General features: G+C 38.9%; 2 protein-coding genes across 4 annotated transcripts in view; one reads left to right on the top strand and one right to left on the bottom strand.

Annotated features, from left to right (window-relative positions):
* The window catches only part of erp44 (endoplasmic reticulum protein 44), a 64,842-nt gene extending 53,253 nt beyond the window's left edge, over positions 1-11,589 (top strand). Inside the window, exons 10-12 of the mRNA XM_052016502.1 lie at positions 4,856-4,997; positions 8,629-8,731; positions 10,943-11,589. Coding sequence (XP_051872462.1) covers positions 4,856-4,997; positions 8,629-8,731; positions 10,943-11,047 — 350 coding nt within the window. The 3' untranslated portion in view covers positions 11,048-11,589. The remainder of the gene's footprint in view (positions 1-4,855; positions 4,998-8,628; positions 8,732-10,942) is intronic.
* Positions 11,590-11,705: 116 nt separating this feature from the next.
* Positions 11,706-15,727, bottom strand: part of stx17 (syntaxin 17) — a 74,921-nt gene continuing 70,899 nt past the window's right edge. For 2 of the 3 annotated variants that reach the window (XM_052016504.1, XM_052016503.1), the window contains 3 exons: positions 15,266-15,316; positions 12,471-12,557; positions 11,706-12,116 (listed from right to left, as the gene is read on the bottom strand). In XM_052016504.1, coding sequence (XP_051872464.1) covers positions 11,871-12,116; positions 12,471-12,557; positions 15,266-15,316 — 384 coding nt within the window. In that variant the 3' untranslated portion in view covers positions 11,706-11,870. The remainder of the gene's footprint in view (positions 12,117-12,470; positions 12,558-15,265; positions 15,317-15,727) is intronic. The other variant, XM_052016506.1, reaches the window with a different exon arrangement.

Here is a 15,727-nt window from a genome sequence, read left to right as displayed (position 1 = left end):
GCTGCAGTCGTTGAGAAAAGGGAGAAGCACTAAATTGCTTTTGTCGCAATCCTATGTTGCTTTGTTACTTTGATACAAACTTTTTCAATACTGAGATGGGTAGGAAGATTTTCAAAAGGAAAAAGGTTAGAGATGGGATACTGGTTTGCAAGAAGTGAAGGTTATCTTTTGGTGAAGTAGAGCATTGTGCCTGACAGAACTGTTAACAATACTGGCAAATGTAAGGAGCAGAAGTGAGCCTGCTCTGCCATTTAATGAGATCATGGCTGATCTGATCTTGGCCTTGACAACACTTTCTTGCTCTCTCCTCATAATACTCAACTCCATGTCAAGGGATCCAGAAAGAAACATTGGGTGTTCACCAGTTTCATGGGAATAAGCTTGAAGCAGGACTGCACCACTTGAGCAGGAGCAGAAATAAACTATTGGTCCTCCAGTCTTCTTTTCCATAAGACCTTAAACTTGAATTTCATCTTCCTGTCAATTTTCCAAGCATTAGAATCTAGTAAGCATCCCTAAGGACAAGTCTCAATGATATGATCCCTGGGGCATGGGACAAGTGAAATTGAGGGGAGTGCCTTTGAAGTCTGGGCCAGTGTAATAGGTGAAAGGAAGAAAATAATCGAGACAGGTGATTGGATTATCTCTCATTTCATGCAAACATTCACAAGCTCTTCATGTATTTTGATGTAGGTGAGGTACATTCTATCAACAGAATATTTTGTCTAAAACATTGTGCATTTAGAGCATTTTCATGACAGCTATCTCAAAGCATTTGAGCCAGTGCTGTATCTTTAAAGAAGATCCACTGTGGTTAATTTTCATAATTTGTATTTTTGAATGTTTCCAATTGTTAGAAATGGGGTTTTTGAATTTTTGACAACTAGAAGTCAGAGGATTGTCTGGCTGCCCAAACCCCAAAATGCATTGCTTGTGCCTTGAAGCCTGGCCACTGAGGTTGGAACTGGTATTGTCCAACAAGTCCTCAATGAGGGATGCAAAGAAGCAATTGGGAATTTAAGTCTGGTGATTACATACCACTTTCTCCCATTTAAAGTCTGAAAACTGAACCAGCAACATGCATTCCCAAGCAATCAACTTTAAAGATTTTCACCTGTCGGAGACTTGCCACTCAAACTATCTTGCCAGACAAGTTGGTGGCCAGGAGACATTTTTTTTTTGCCCATTATATTTGATACTGTAGTGACTCACCATCCAAGCAAGCAAACCGGCTCAGCGGTCGGGTCGCGCGTCATCGAAGTGGCGAGGCCCAAGATGGCATTGGGCCTTCGTCTTCCCCGAGCAACAGGGAGAACCCGCGCGCAGGAAAGATTTGATGATGTAGCGCATACATCATTTCCGTTTTCAGTGGGCAGGAACCGTTCCTCTTAAAAGGCCCGCACAAGATGGGAAAATAAATCAGTTTTTTGTTCTGCAGCCCACCGACTAGTGTCTTGCTTTCACATTGCGGTAGCAGTCACTACATTGGTGACCCCGACAGTCCATAGAGATTTTGGACCCGCACAATGGACGACAATGCAGCAGCCAACGCAGTGGCACTCTAGCTGCCCACCTTTTGGAGGCTTCGGCCCAGCGTCTGGTTTGACCAGGCTGAAGCACAATTCCAATTATGGCAGATCACCTCCGACTCCACAAAGTACTACCATGTGGTCAGCTCTCTGGGCCAGGAGACAGCCGCCCAGGTTGGAGACTTCATCCAGTCTCCTCCGGAGGAGGATAAGTACCCGGCTTTCAAAGACCTTCTTATTCAGAACTTCGACCTCTCCCGTCGCGAGCGCGCTGCCCGCCTGCTTCATCTCGACGGCCTTGGGGACAGATCCCCATCGGCCCTAATGAACGAGATGCTGGCCTTGGCTGAGGGACACAAGCCTTGCCTAATATTCGAACAGGCCTTCCTCGAACAACTACCCGATGACATTCACCTGCTGTTGGCCAACGCCGATTTCAGCAACCCACGTGAGGTAGCTGCCCGGGCAGACGTCCTGTGGAAGGCCAAACTCGAGAGCGGGTCGTCCAATGGCCAAATCGCCAGGCTGCGAGCCCAACGCCTACCTAAACCAGTCCCAGCAACTGAGCGACCACACCCCAGAAACACAGATGACGACACTGGCGACCAGCTGTGTTTCTACCATCAGAGGTGGGGCATGGAGGCCCGTCGATGCCGCCCACCCTTCAAGTTTCAGGGAAACGCCAGGGCCAGCCACCACTGATGGCTACGGCGGCTGGCCACCAACACAGTCTCCTATTTGTTCTGGACAAGTAGTCCGGGCGTCGCTTCCTTGTCGATACTGGAGCAGAGGTCAGTGTTTTGCCCCCGACTGGCCGCGACACTCGTAACAGGCAATAAGGTCCTGTACTCGATGCCGCAAACGGCACAACGATACGGACTTTCGGTACCCATACAGTTCAGTTACAATTCGGCGACAGCCATTTTTCCTGGAACTTTACTCTTGCCACTGTCACCCGGCCACTCCTGGGAACCGATTTCCTACGGGCCCACAGCCTGTTAGTCGACATGCTAGGGACGCAGCTACACACCACCACGGCTTACCACCCTCAATCAAACTGGTCAGTGGAACGTTTCCACCGCCATCTAGAATCAGCCCTGATGGCCCGCCTGAAGGGTCCTAACTGGGTCGACGAACTGCCTTGGGTCCTGCTCGGCATACACACTGCCCCCAAGGAAGATCTCCACGCTTCGTCAGCTGAACTCGTGTACGGGGCACCCCTGGTTGTCCCAGGGGATTTCATACCCACCCTTGGGGGCCAAGAGGAACAACCCACGGCAGTCCTGGAAAGACTGCGCGAGAGGCTCGGCAGCTTGGCACTGATTCCCACTTCGCGGCATGGTCAAGCCCCATCCTGTGAGCCCAAGGAACTACGAGACTGTAAGTTCATTTTCGTTCACAGGGGCACACCCCGGGCACCATCGCAACAACCATATGAGGGGCCGTTCCGGGTCGTCAGAAATAATGGTTCCACCTTTATTTTGGACACTGGGGGCGAGGAAGAGGTCTTCACGACGGACCGCCTCAAACAGGCCCATTTAGATCTACAACAACTGGTTGCGGTCCCAACACTGCGATGCAGAGGCTGACCTCCTAAGCAACGGCTAGCACAGCCTGCGAACCTTGGGGACTGTATCGCCGGTTCAGGAGGGGGTGGGGGGGGGGGTGCACGGTGGGGGGTGGCGTTGTGTAGTGACTCACCGTCCGAGCAAGCGAACCGGCTTGGCGGTCGGATCGCACGTCATCGGAGCGGCGAGGCCCAAGGTGGCGTTGGGCCTTCGTCTTCCCTGAGCGACGGGGAGAACCCATGCGCGGGAAAAGTTTGACGTAGTGCATACGTCATTTCTGTTTTCGGTGGGCGGGAACCGTTCCTCTTAAAAGGCCCACGCAAGGCGGGAAAATAAATCAGTTTTTTGTTCTGCACCCCACCGACTAGTGTCTTGCTTTCACATCACGGTAGCAGTAACCACACTGTGATGCCATCCTCCATCTTTTGAGTGCAGAGTTGATGCAAATGATTTTGTTTCATCTGATGAATGTAATGGCATTTTTTTTTACATTCTAGTGTGTGTAAAATGCATTAATCTGAAATGTAGAGCTTCACAGCCAAAGTATTTAATATTTGGACTAGTTTGGTCGAGGATAAAACTCTTGTGTTTTAAAAAGTACTTGGATGAGGATCCTGAAATGCTTTAACCTACAGAGCTACAAATCAAGAGCTGGTCACTGAGTTTAGGCTGGATAGATTTTTCCAGTGGGTATAGATCTCCTGCCATGCCAAAAACTTCAATTATATATTGTAAACATCTGTAGGTCTTTGGGACTGATCATGCATAGCTCTGTTTGGGTTAAAGTGAGTGGGAATAATTGAGGCGTAACCACTTGATGTCTTTTTCACAAGTGCTGGATCACTTAATTTTAGGTTGCACAAAGGTGCATGCGTGTCATAAATGTATTAAGGTTAGGCACAGTTAGTAATTAATAATTACGATTCCCCAGTTATCAATTTGTCAAAGTTATCATCAATTTTGGTTAACCGTTGTAGAGTTGTTGTTGACTTGATTGAAGCTTACTTAAAATATGTCGTCCATTATCATGATGTAATAGATTTCCTATTAGTAGTATAAACCTTCAGTTACTGAAGAAAAATGTTAACCAGAATTAAAATTTGAAGAATATTTGTTTTAAATATTTATGGGAATTTATTCCCTTGTAAAAAGCTCTTCAAGATTGATAAAATAGTGGTATAAGATTCCACAAAAATTAAAATGGCTATTAACAACTCAAGGTATTTTCAGAGTAGTGAAATCTTTATATTAGTAATCAGAAATATCTATAATATTTAATCAATGCATTATCCAAGCTAAGTTTTACAGCCCAGTAATGGTGATTATATGCCATTTCATTTAATTTTTGAAAACATTAATATAATCCCTGCTTACATGGTTTTTAGGCAATATGTCTGCTGGTTTGATCAAAAATCCTTAAACTTGATCCTGAATAGTATAACACTAGCCACATGTTCAGTGAATATGACTTGCGTCTGTACACTTAATGGGTAAAAATAATTATCAGAGATCATAAATCCAGAATCTAGATCTATGTATATTTTTTGACATTTAAACATAAATGCATAATACTTGTTTGCGTTTATTTAAATACAACATTGGCTAAGCTAACTGTTGCCACTAAAGCTTTGCATACAGTACTAAAGCTTTTATAGGAATGTTTGAAAAGCTGTTGTCTGGATGTAAATGTGCTGTTAGTTCACTAACTTGATTCAGTTAAAGAACTTCATACTGCTAACCCATGATTAAATCATCTAGGTACAATAAACTTCCTGCATGCTGACTGTGACAAGTTTCGTCATCCTCTCCTACATATACACAAGACTCCAGAAGATTGTCCAGTTATTGCCATTGACAGTTTTAGGCATATGTATGTCTTTCCAGATTATAAAGATATAGAGTAAGTACAACTTTCCCTTGTGCATGTTTATATTTTAAAAATATTGAAGAAAAATGTTCACTGATGTTTCTCAAGCCTTAACTATTATTGCTGTATTGCAATATTATTTTGTTTCACAATCCTTGTTTTGCCATCATTGTTTATATATAAAATATTTTTTAAAATGCACTAATTTCCAAATTCCTTCTTTGAATGCTGGCATTAGAACTTCTATAGGAATAAGATTCCTTTTGTATCGTCACTTGGAGAATTGAACTTGCAAAATTTGACCCTCTGCATACTTTGTCATTATTTTGAGATAGAATATGTTTATTAGACTCTCGTGGTTTCATAACTTAAAAGTTGAATTACAAGATAAACATTCCTTGTACACCATTATATTAATATTTAAAATTATGACTGCCTCCTGGCCTCATTAGAAAAGAAGAAAATCTTAAGTGTTAAGTTTTCTTATACTAAAGAATTGAAATTCTCCTTGCAGTAGGTATTGCTTGAACTGGCTAGAAGTTGCGATTCAGTTTTAATATTTGTGCAAGTGGAACTTATTGCTCAATTTTTGATTTGGAAGAACAGTGAGTATTCATGAATTGTTGGCCAAGGATATCAAGATATGCAGACATTTGAGAGATTTCTGATCAAAATTCATGTTCCAGTGCTCTTTGGTTAAATGAAGTAAATGCATTAAGGATGTGAGGAATTCAAGATGTAGCCTTCTGTGTGTTCCTACATGATCTCAGATGGAGTACTGTTGAAGTCCTTCAAATTATGACTTATATATTCCTAGATTAGCTAAGGGAAGGATAATCAAGTTTCCTGCTCTCAATTTCTATCGATTGTCTGTTGGAGAGGTTTTAGTAATTTTTCCTTTCACCTTGTGTCATGAAGAATAGTTTTAGACGTCACTATAAATCCATCTTTGAAAAACAAATTAGAAATAGAAAATGCTAGAATTACTTGACTTTAGGCACAATCTGTGGGGAATAATATAGACTCAGTATTTCAAGTTGATCTTTCATCCAAGCTAAGAAAAATTAGAAAACATCTTTTAAATCAAAGAAGGGGGAGAGGTGGAGAACAAATGGAATGTCTCAGCTGGAAACAGATTTGTTTATGGCAGCTAATCTGCCTGGAGGAAGTGTTCCAGTTTTTCCAACTCTGTCACATCATTTCTGACATTTTTCACACTAACTTCTACTACCTTCAATGAGGAGCTGCCACAAGATGAATCTTCCCTCCACTTTCAGCATTCTGAACAGATCATTCCCTCCACAGCTTCCCACTTCCACCAAAATCACTTCTCCTCAGGACATCTTCCCGTGCATCCACAAGAGATGCAACACCTACCTTTTACCTTTCTTTCCTGTTATTCACTGCATTGTTTTCACAATACAGTTTACTCTATACAGCACCCCCCTCCATGTTACAGCATTTTGGGTAACATGAAATTGCCCTTACAGAATTCACAAATCACTACCAAAAATTCTGGGATACTGAATAAAGATTTGCTTCTTTTTAAAAAAAAAAGCAGCAAATACACTTGTGTTTCAACTCATTTTTTGCTGCATGTGCAGATGACATGGCTGAGTTATGGAAAAATCACAATATGAACTGTTTTCTAGGAACACAACCCCCCTGTAATGCAGGGTTAGGCTGTATTAGAAGAATCAAACTCTAGGTAATCTTTTTAAGAACACCTCCATTCTTTCTGCAAGAGTGATCCTAAGCTTCCAGCTGCCTTTCTCTTTAATTCTCCATCCCACTTGCATTCTTGCATCTGTCTTTAGTCTTTTGCACTGTTCCAATGAAGCCCAATGGAAGCTTGAGGAACAGTATCTCATCTTTTGTCTAGCACACTGCAGCCCTCAGGACTGAACACTGAAGTAAATAATTTCAGATAACTAGACTTTCCAGTTTAGGTCACTTCTGATGTAAAGTCATCAACCTGTAAAATTGAATTGTTTTTCTCTTTCAGTATGCTGTCTGAGTTGCTGGGCTTTTCCAGCATTCTTTTGTTTCAAAGTTCCAGCAACTATTGCATTCTGTATCTCCTGGTTCTAGCGTTGTTGCTATTTATTCATCTGTTCTTTTCGTCCCTTCATTTAAACTTGCTCCAGACAGATTAGTTGATGTTACAAGCATTCACCACACTCTCTCTCAGCCAACAACAATCGATGTGTCATCCATTTTTTTGGCCTATTCCTTATCAACATTTTTTGTTCTCTCTCTTTCCCCCTTCTCTGTGGCATAAAATATGACTGTTTTTGAACTCTTCTTTGCTCTGATAGAAGATTACTCTGATGGAACATTAACTGTTTCTCTTCCCACACGACTTGAAGGTTATTAACAACATTTTCTTCATTACAGATGCTGGAAATCTAATCTTTTTAATAAAAAAAATATGCTGAAAATACTCAGCTGGTCAAGCAGCATCTTTGGAGAGGGAATCCAGTTGCAATGAAAGATCATTAATCTGAAATGTTAACTGTTTCTCCCTCCAGAGATGCTACTGGACATTTTCTGTTATTCTGTCTTCACTCTATTTGCTCTGGCATTGGTTACTTCAGAAGCTTTGTTTATCTGAGTCATTAACAACTTGTTTTGTCTTCTCCAACGGTAACATCAGGTTTAATTCAAATATCTCATTTATTCATAACTTTTATCACCCTCATTCATTGGCATCACCAACATGTGTTTCATCTCTCCTGTTCTCCCGGACCTTTTTGTTCTCTCCCCTTCCCTTTTTTTCTCCATCTTAAAACATAACGTCTTTCTAACTTTCCCTCATTCTTTCCAATGATTGACCAGGTATGTTATCATTGTTTCTAACTACATGGATTGTATTACCAACACTGTTTTTATTAATCATTTAATATGCATTGACAGCATTCCATCATTTGAAAGGTTAATTAATATACCCTTGTAATTAGTACAAGCCATAACTTATTCCAAGTTGAGGATGTGCCTCAAAAAAACTTCAGTAAGATGCTTATTTTTATAGTATGTCTACCATTTTGATTAGATTATCCATAAATCACTATTAGTAGCTTACCAAGAGGCCCAGTGTACAAGACTTGTTCTTCAGAGGTTTGGAGACCAACTAACAGCAGTTCCCGTGACTGCAGCAAATTTGACATTTTATAGATAAAATTGATTGCTGCATTTTAGCACTTTGCAGTAGATAACAACAGATGATGTAAGATTTAATTTAGATTGATCTCCGTTCAGTGTTTATCTGTGTTATGAATGCAATTGCTCCACACTAGTGGACCTTTTGAAAGCCTTCTGTCAATATCAGCTGCCTGACTGGTGCTTGTATTTGTAAGCTCTGTATTTGACACCACCTTTTTGGCTGCTATGCAGAAAAGCTGTTGCAGGTGCTATGCACTGTGGGAGTTATTATGGGCAGGCAGTAGGCTGTCATTGCTGTAATGTCCTCGGAGGAGAGAAGAATCCCAAAATCCCAGGATCTAGCATAGAACAAACTGCTGCTCCGTCTTGTTTCTCCCTTTCTAATTAAATAGCCTCCTGACAAAAAAGAATCAATAGGGATTGACTTTTTAAATAGCTTGTTTTTACTTCCCTTTTCATGCTCTGTACATAACCCAGATATTTGTCTTCATTTTAATTTCAGTACACCAGGTGCACTGAAGCAGTTTGTATTGGACCTGCACTCTGGCAAATTACACAGGGAATTCCACCATGGCCCTGACCCCACTGATGTAGCTCCCGGACAGGTAAGAAACAAGTGTTCAGTCTTGACTGGTAAGACAAAGCAATAGATACTCGAGGAATTAGAGCTGTTAATATAACTGTTATCATGGGGTGAGTTCCAAATGCTTAATCTAAAAGTATTGCAAATTTAAATTGTCCTACAATTTCTGAATTACACTAAGTGTTCAGTTGTGAAGACCCTTTCAAGATTGTTTCCTCTGCAAACATTTAACATTCTGCATACACAGAAGCCGGTACTGACATTCAGGGCTGTGGTACACAACATATTGCTCATGGGCCACATCTTGTCTACAGAATATTTCTTTTCTGACTGCCCTGTAGCCTCCAGTTTGCTCATATTTGTTCTTGGTGTGGGAAAGATATGATTAGTGAAACCTTTAGAAAGCCCCTTTTTTAAAAAAAAATAAATGCATCTATCCCAAAGATCTACTCTTTGAAAATTCCACAATTTACACCAGAACATTGGAACTAAACATTTTTCACTAATATAGATGGGAGCATTAATTTCCCATGTACTTTATTTAATCCCTATCAAAAGATTTCTATACCATGTGTATAGGCAAATTATTTTTAAGTTTATTTAAGCATTTTATTAGCTTTTTTAAAGAGTAAAACGTTTTGTGATTTTAAAATTTATTGTTTTAATTATGATACCATAGTATAGACATCATTGGGCACCCTATTCTCACCATGTAGGTTTCCAACTGCAATTTTTCAAATCCTTCAGCTCACTCACAAACACTACCATGAAACACTGCTATGAAAATATTACTTGGTATCTGGGACCACAGAGGACAGTATAGAACAGGACAGCAAATAATGGACAAACTTAAAGAAGCAGATTATTTTCCCTTTTTTATTAATGATCCCCCTGCACAAGTCCTCCCACCTCCCCCAAGGAAAATGATGCCCAAGGTATTGTGTGCAGTAGTGGAGGTTGCCTCCTTTCGTATGTGCAACAGAAAATTGTAAGGTACAATTTGCAGATCCTGATGCACTTGTGAAACCTTTATTCACAAAACAATTTTGAACTTTAGACTTGAATAATGTTTAATTACCTTAAATCAATTTAAATGATGAAAGCAGAGCAGGAAATAGGTTGTATATTCCTGGAGAAGAGAAAACTGGATCATTCTATGCAGAAACTGTGGTTTTGCTGCAATGTTTTACCTCCTAATGGAGTTTAATATAAAGATGTAAATGTTTTCTTAATTAGAACAGCTGAATTAAAACACATTAAATTATTTTAAGTGTTAAAGGTCCACAGAAATTGGAGAACATGTCAATTTTTTCCCACATGTGGAACAGATTTCCATGAAAAGTTAATCCAGTCTTGTTCAGCTGGATAACTTGGTATGAATAAATGGGTACAAGTGACTGAAAATAATTTGGAGAAAGCAGCTGGGAGTTTTTACAGAAATGCAGTAGCACAGGATTGCTTTATTTGTAGAACAGTGAATATTTTAATCATTGGGATGACCAGAAACCCAGATTATTGTTGAGTTTCCAGTGCTGATAGAAGGCTTGAAAAATGATGGAGGAAATTGTTGTCAAATATAAAAATACCAGTCATAATTTCCTGCATTTTAAATAAGTGACTATTGGCTTATTACTTGGTAGCAACCTGAAAAGAACAAATGTTATTAAACATTTCTCCATGTGAAATTAAAATCAGTATCTGGTTATATAAATCAAAACTTTATGTGGCCTTTGGAAGTAATTTCAAAGGTCTGTCTACTCCCTGCAAAAATAAGCTGTCCTTAGTACAATAACTTTCCACCTTCCTATTGTCTGAGCAATACCCATTTATCCTAAATTTGTTTTTGTGAAGCAATAGGAGTGCACTTTTTTCTGACAAGTTCCTTTTTAGTAGCAGTTACAACATGAACAGACCATTCAGCCCATTTAATGTTTTGTTTAATCCTATATCAATAAATGGGTTTAGCCACACATACCCACTATTTTAATTTATTCAACCCCTTGTTGAACAACCTAATCAGCTAATTTCAAAGTAATTTGTCAAACACCTTCACATATCAGTGAAACCTGCCAGGAGACCAATAGGCCCTTTACTTAACAGTTCTAGTGATTCTTGATTATACATTTTTAAATGTTCACTAACTTTGCTTATGGATATTTAATGTCTTGAACTCTCTGACAAAGAATGTCTCTCTTCATATGCACACCTTTGTTTTCATTCTAACCTACTTTAGCCAAGTGAAGAAGTTGCAAGCAGCCCCCCAGAAAGCTCATTCCAGAAATTGGCTCCAAGTGAACACAGATATACCATTCTCAAGAGAGAGAGAGATGAATTATAAATCTATGAAGGAACTGTACAAGACCAGAAATCAAAGAGCTTTGCCTGATGAGGCAAAAATACTAAGCCTATATTTTCATAAGTCTGTGTGTACAGTTTTTATTTTGGATAAAACTGAAAACAAATGGATGACAAATTGTGGGTTTTTGTTTTCCTTTGCTTCCCTGGCTTGTGAATATGTTGATGTACCGTGGTTATTCCTTGTAGTAGATTTTAATAAAACTGTTAAATGTACAAATGCCAGAAAACACTGATCAGATGGAGATCCTAACTTTTTCTAATAAAAGGCCATATCCTGTATTTGTCAGTGAGGATTTGCCAGGAGTAACTTTGCTACATACTTGTAATGTCCCATTCAACAGGGAATCATCTTTGGGGTTCTGTTTCCATATTTTGTTGATTGCAATTTTCTTTAGATGAGGGGCAAGTGCTCATGTATGACTTGCTATGTGGGAGTGGCTTGAGGTATTACTGTTTGTATCCATTACCGAGAGAATGTGTTCATCTCTAGTCTGAGGAAAAAATAAAGTAAATGGCCTACCATGATGGGTTGAGAGATTTTTGTTCAAGCAATGGTCATACAATTTTCATTCCAATTAGATAGTAAATATTTTATTAATGCACATAAAAATATACAAAAAATGACATTTAATCATTGAACATTAATAGTGTTCAAAACAGCTGATCATTGATTAGGCTGATCTTTCATTTACAATAAGATTGTTGGATAATATTGTTGACAGCTTGCAAATCATGTTTTTTTTAAAAAGAAGAAATGATTTTCTCACTACTTTCTGTAAGGGCCAATGCTTTAGTCAATTCAGCTAGCTTTTTTTTCCAGCTTGAGTCTTCAGCTCTGGGCAGCTGGAAGAAAGCGCAAGTTCCTGATCTATCTTCTGCTGCTGGTTCTTCAGTAACATTCTCCCTCCTGTGAAGCCCAGTATCCCCCCTCCAACTGCAGCTGCAGCCCCTGCCACTTTGAAGCCTGCCAGGAGACCGATAGGCCCTCCAATCGCACCACCAATGAGAGCACCTGCCACAGGCAACATTGCAAGTTTATATTTAGCGGCCTGAAAAATCAATGAAAAACAGATTTAACAAAGACACAAACTAGACTGCCAGTTACTGTGTGATTTCTTGCTGTCTTAAGAGCTGGTCCCAATCCATCAGTGTAAAGTCTTTCTTTAGTGCAGCTGTTCCATGGATGATTACTATGTGCAGAGCAGCACTAGTTGGTTTCACTGCACGAGACCATCACAATACAGATTGATTTTTTTTTTGACAAGCAGTGTGTCACTTCTCCCTTATTTTCTTAATTGCTATTTCCCTCAACATTAGAGAGCCCAGATCAATCAGTTGGGTTAATTTAGTGTATTGCTGGCAGGCACTGTGCCATTGATTACACAGCAGGAATAGATCACTACCTTGGCCAGGTTCTTGGTTCCCTCTTCAACATTCTCAGCAGCAGTACTGACATGGTCTTCAATGCTGTCAATCTTCTCCTGTTGGATCTAGATTCAAAGGAATTACACTAGCTTTCCAGCTGGGAAGCAGCAGTCAACCAATACACACAATTATAATTCCTATAGTCAAAGTCTGCTGAATCTTTTATCTCAAGTCAATACATCTACAATTTCTTAATAGCACCATATCTACTGTCTTCTGTGGTAAATGGTTAACACAATTTGCTAAATGTTTAAATATTTATCAACAAATGCATTTTCAAATCATTAGATCTATACTATTTAAATCCGTTCACAAAGGATACTTGGCTAGTAACATTCATGACTTTTGCTATTACATTGGTTGTATTTCTCTCAAATTCACAAGATCACACACAGACACTTGCATACACATGCACAGACAGCTGTGCCCTCATGAAGGCAAGGAGGTTGAAGTCCAGGCCCCCTGCTGTACTTAAAGCTGAAGGGCTCTGGGGGGTGGTGAAAGCTGTCAACCACTTGAAGCAAATTAAAATACTTAAATTGTCATGTATTGCAAAGTGAGTTCAAAATAAATTTCTGGTAAAGCATAGATTTAGCATTATAAATGGTGGTTCAAACTTGTTACTGTACCCTGCCACAGAATTCAAGTGTATAATGAGAGTGATTTAACAGTGATTCAAGCCACTGCAGGCAGCTTTTAGATTGTCATAATGAAGCAAAATTCTAGGTATTTTATAATAAAATGAAGGACACTGGTTATGTAACAAATAATAAATACTTTTCTCTTGGATGACATTCTTACATCATTTAGGAATATATCTAAGATGGTATCTATTGTCCTCTGTTGCCCTGTTTTGACTTGAGCTACTAGTTTTAACAACCCAGCTGTGTTTTTTTAACAAACACCATGGTTGCATCTGCTCACTACTCTAACTTGTTTTATGTTGGGCTGTGTTTTATTTAAAATAAGCTTGTGGCCAGTCTTTTGATAACTTTGTGCAAATATTTTCTTTAAATGATTATGAATTTGTGTTGTTTTAACCTATTTGGCTAACTTTTCAATTTCAATATTTAATATTCTTGATGGCTTACAAATTGTTTTATTTTAAAGTTGTCATTTACTCAGTACTTCTCCAAGGTCCAATGTCTTGGTCAATTCAGCTGCAATTTTTTTTTGTAGTTTGTGCCTGTATTGTTTCCACTTCATGGAAATAGAGAATACAACTTATTCAATAATTACATAACAGCAAGTTATGAAACACACCACTCTGAATATCCTTTGAATACATTATTATCCATGATCATTAATGCACAAGTCACCAGAAGGATGGTCCTATAGGCTTAAATTTTATGCAAAAAAAAATCTTGGAACATTGAATCCACAACAGCTACCTGCTTCAATCGATCTAGATAAACAGATAAAAGTATATAAAAGGGGAAGTAGAAGAGTGAGTAGTTCAGCATTCCACTTACACATTGCATCATAGTGCGCAAGTGTGGTACTGTTCCAATTCCTCCCAAAATTCCCTCAGATCACAAATGGGAATGTAGACTTTGAAATTGGTGGTAGGTAGTGCTGGATTTTATTTTTTTTCAGATTGTCAGCATAACAATCCCAAGGAGTGTTATGAAACAGATTTGACATTAAGGACAGATGGAGGTAGGATATTTTTAAGAGGCATCTTGAAGGAGAAAGAAAAAGTAAAGGCTCTGAGGCCCTCGGCAGCCAATCAGACAGCAGTTACGGTGGAGCAATTAAAATTGGAGATGCTGAGGAAGTTGGTGCTGTAGGCACGTAGGTATTCAACCGTTGTGGGGTTGGAGATTACAAAGGCACTGAAGGATTTTGAAAGCAAGTATGAGAATTAAGGTATTTACTTTTAATGTAAGATTTTGGGAAAACAAATCTTCTGGAAACAACACGCCCATGACTACTTAGTATTACAATGTTAGGAGAGGGAAAAGGTATTTCCTAACTTTTTGTATTAAAGAATGTTCTCATTTATAAAAGCTAGTTACATGATGCTCAATTAAATTTTATATGATTCTTAAGGGATGCATATCAACAATTTAATCTTTAAAGTTTATAAATAAAGTTTTTGATGCTGTCTAATTTTGATACAAATCTAAAGACCACAATGATTGTGACTTGGTTCACTGGTATCACCGCTGTTGTACACATGTAAGGGAAGCATTTGAAAAGGCAACCCAAAGAATGTTTTTTGTTTATCAAGAAGTTGGTTCTGATCTTTAATGTATTCCTCCAATATTATGCATGCTTTCCATTCTGGAAAAATCCACCAAAAGATACTTGTCAATTAATCTCTACCACCTCAGTGTTGCTAGTCGGAGATGGGGTTTATTGGTTAATTGAAATAGAAGACTAAAGGTATCATTAGGCAAGCAAGCAAATGTGAATTTCAATGCAAATTTGGTTTAGCGCCAAAACAGTAATTTCTGAAGAGTGTTTGCAGTTCCACAGCTCAAAAGTTGTCAAATGTCTCGTAAAAAATGAACTCCACAGATGTGTAGCCATGTTTAATTTGGCACTGGGGACATCTCCATTGATCAAACTGGTCTGAAACCTAATTTCTCTGATACCAATGTACAGGTAAGGTGCTGCTTATGTGTCAAAACAGAATATCTGTTTTAATTTATAAAATTCAAAACAACTAATCTGGACATAAAGTATGCAGGTCCCAAACTTGTGTCAGTCATAAACAAATCTTTCCCTCTATTCCCATAAACCAAATAATTAGAAGATAACTACTTACATGAAGCAGCTGGGAAAATTCAGTTACCAAGTTACTAAGATCAATCAAATTCTGCAAAATAATTACGAAAATTAACATTACAAATCACTCAACTCCTGAGAAAATCAGTTAAATATGGATGTCAAAGGGTCTCCATTTGCCTGGATAATTATTAAGAACAATGGAAAAACTCCCTTTTATTTTATCAGAACACTATTCACATCATATACTCTTGATATTTTTGAACAGGAAACTAAATAGAGCATACACAAGCTGATATACCAAATCTGCGATACAAAAAGTCTCCACTAATGGTTTTTTAATAATTATTTTGTGGAATGTGGGCATTACTGGATAATAGAAAAATGGAGGGGTATGTGGGAGGGAATGGTTAGATTGATCTTAGAGTAGGTTAAAAGGTTGGCACAACATCGTGAGCCAAAGGGCCTGTATTGTTGTAATGTTCTATATTTGTGCCCATCC

The sequence above is a fragment of the Pristis pectinata genome, chromosome 5 (assembly GCF_009764475.1).
Source record: "Pristis pectinata isolate sPriPec2 chromosome 5, sPriPec2.1.pri, whole genome shotgun sequence".
Classification (NCBI taxonomy): domain Eukaryota; kingdom Metazoa; phylum Chordata; class Chondrichthyes; order Rhinopristiformes; family Pristidae; genus Pristis; species Pristis pectinata.
Note: the sequence above shows the minus strand (reverse complement) of the source record. Positions and strands in the feature narration are given on the sequence as shown.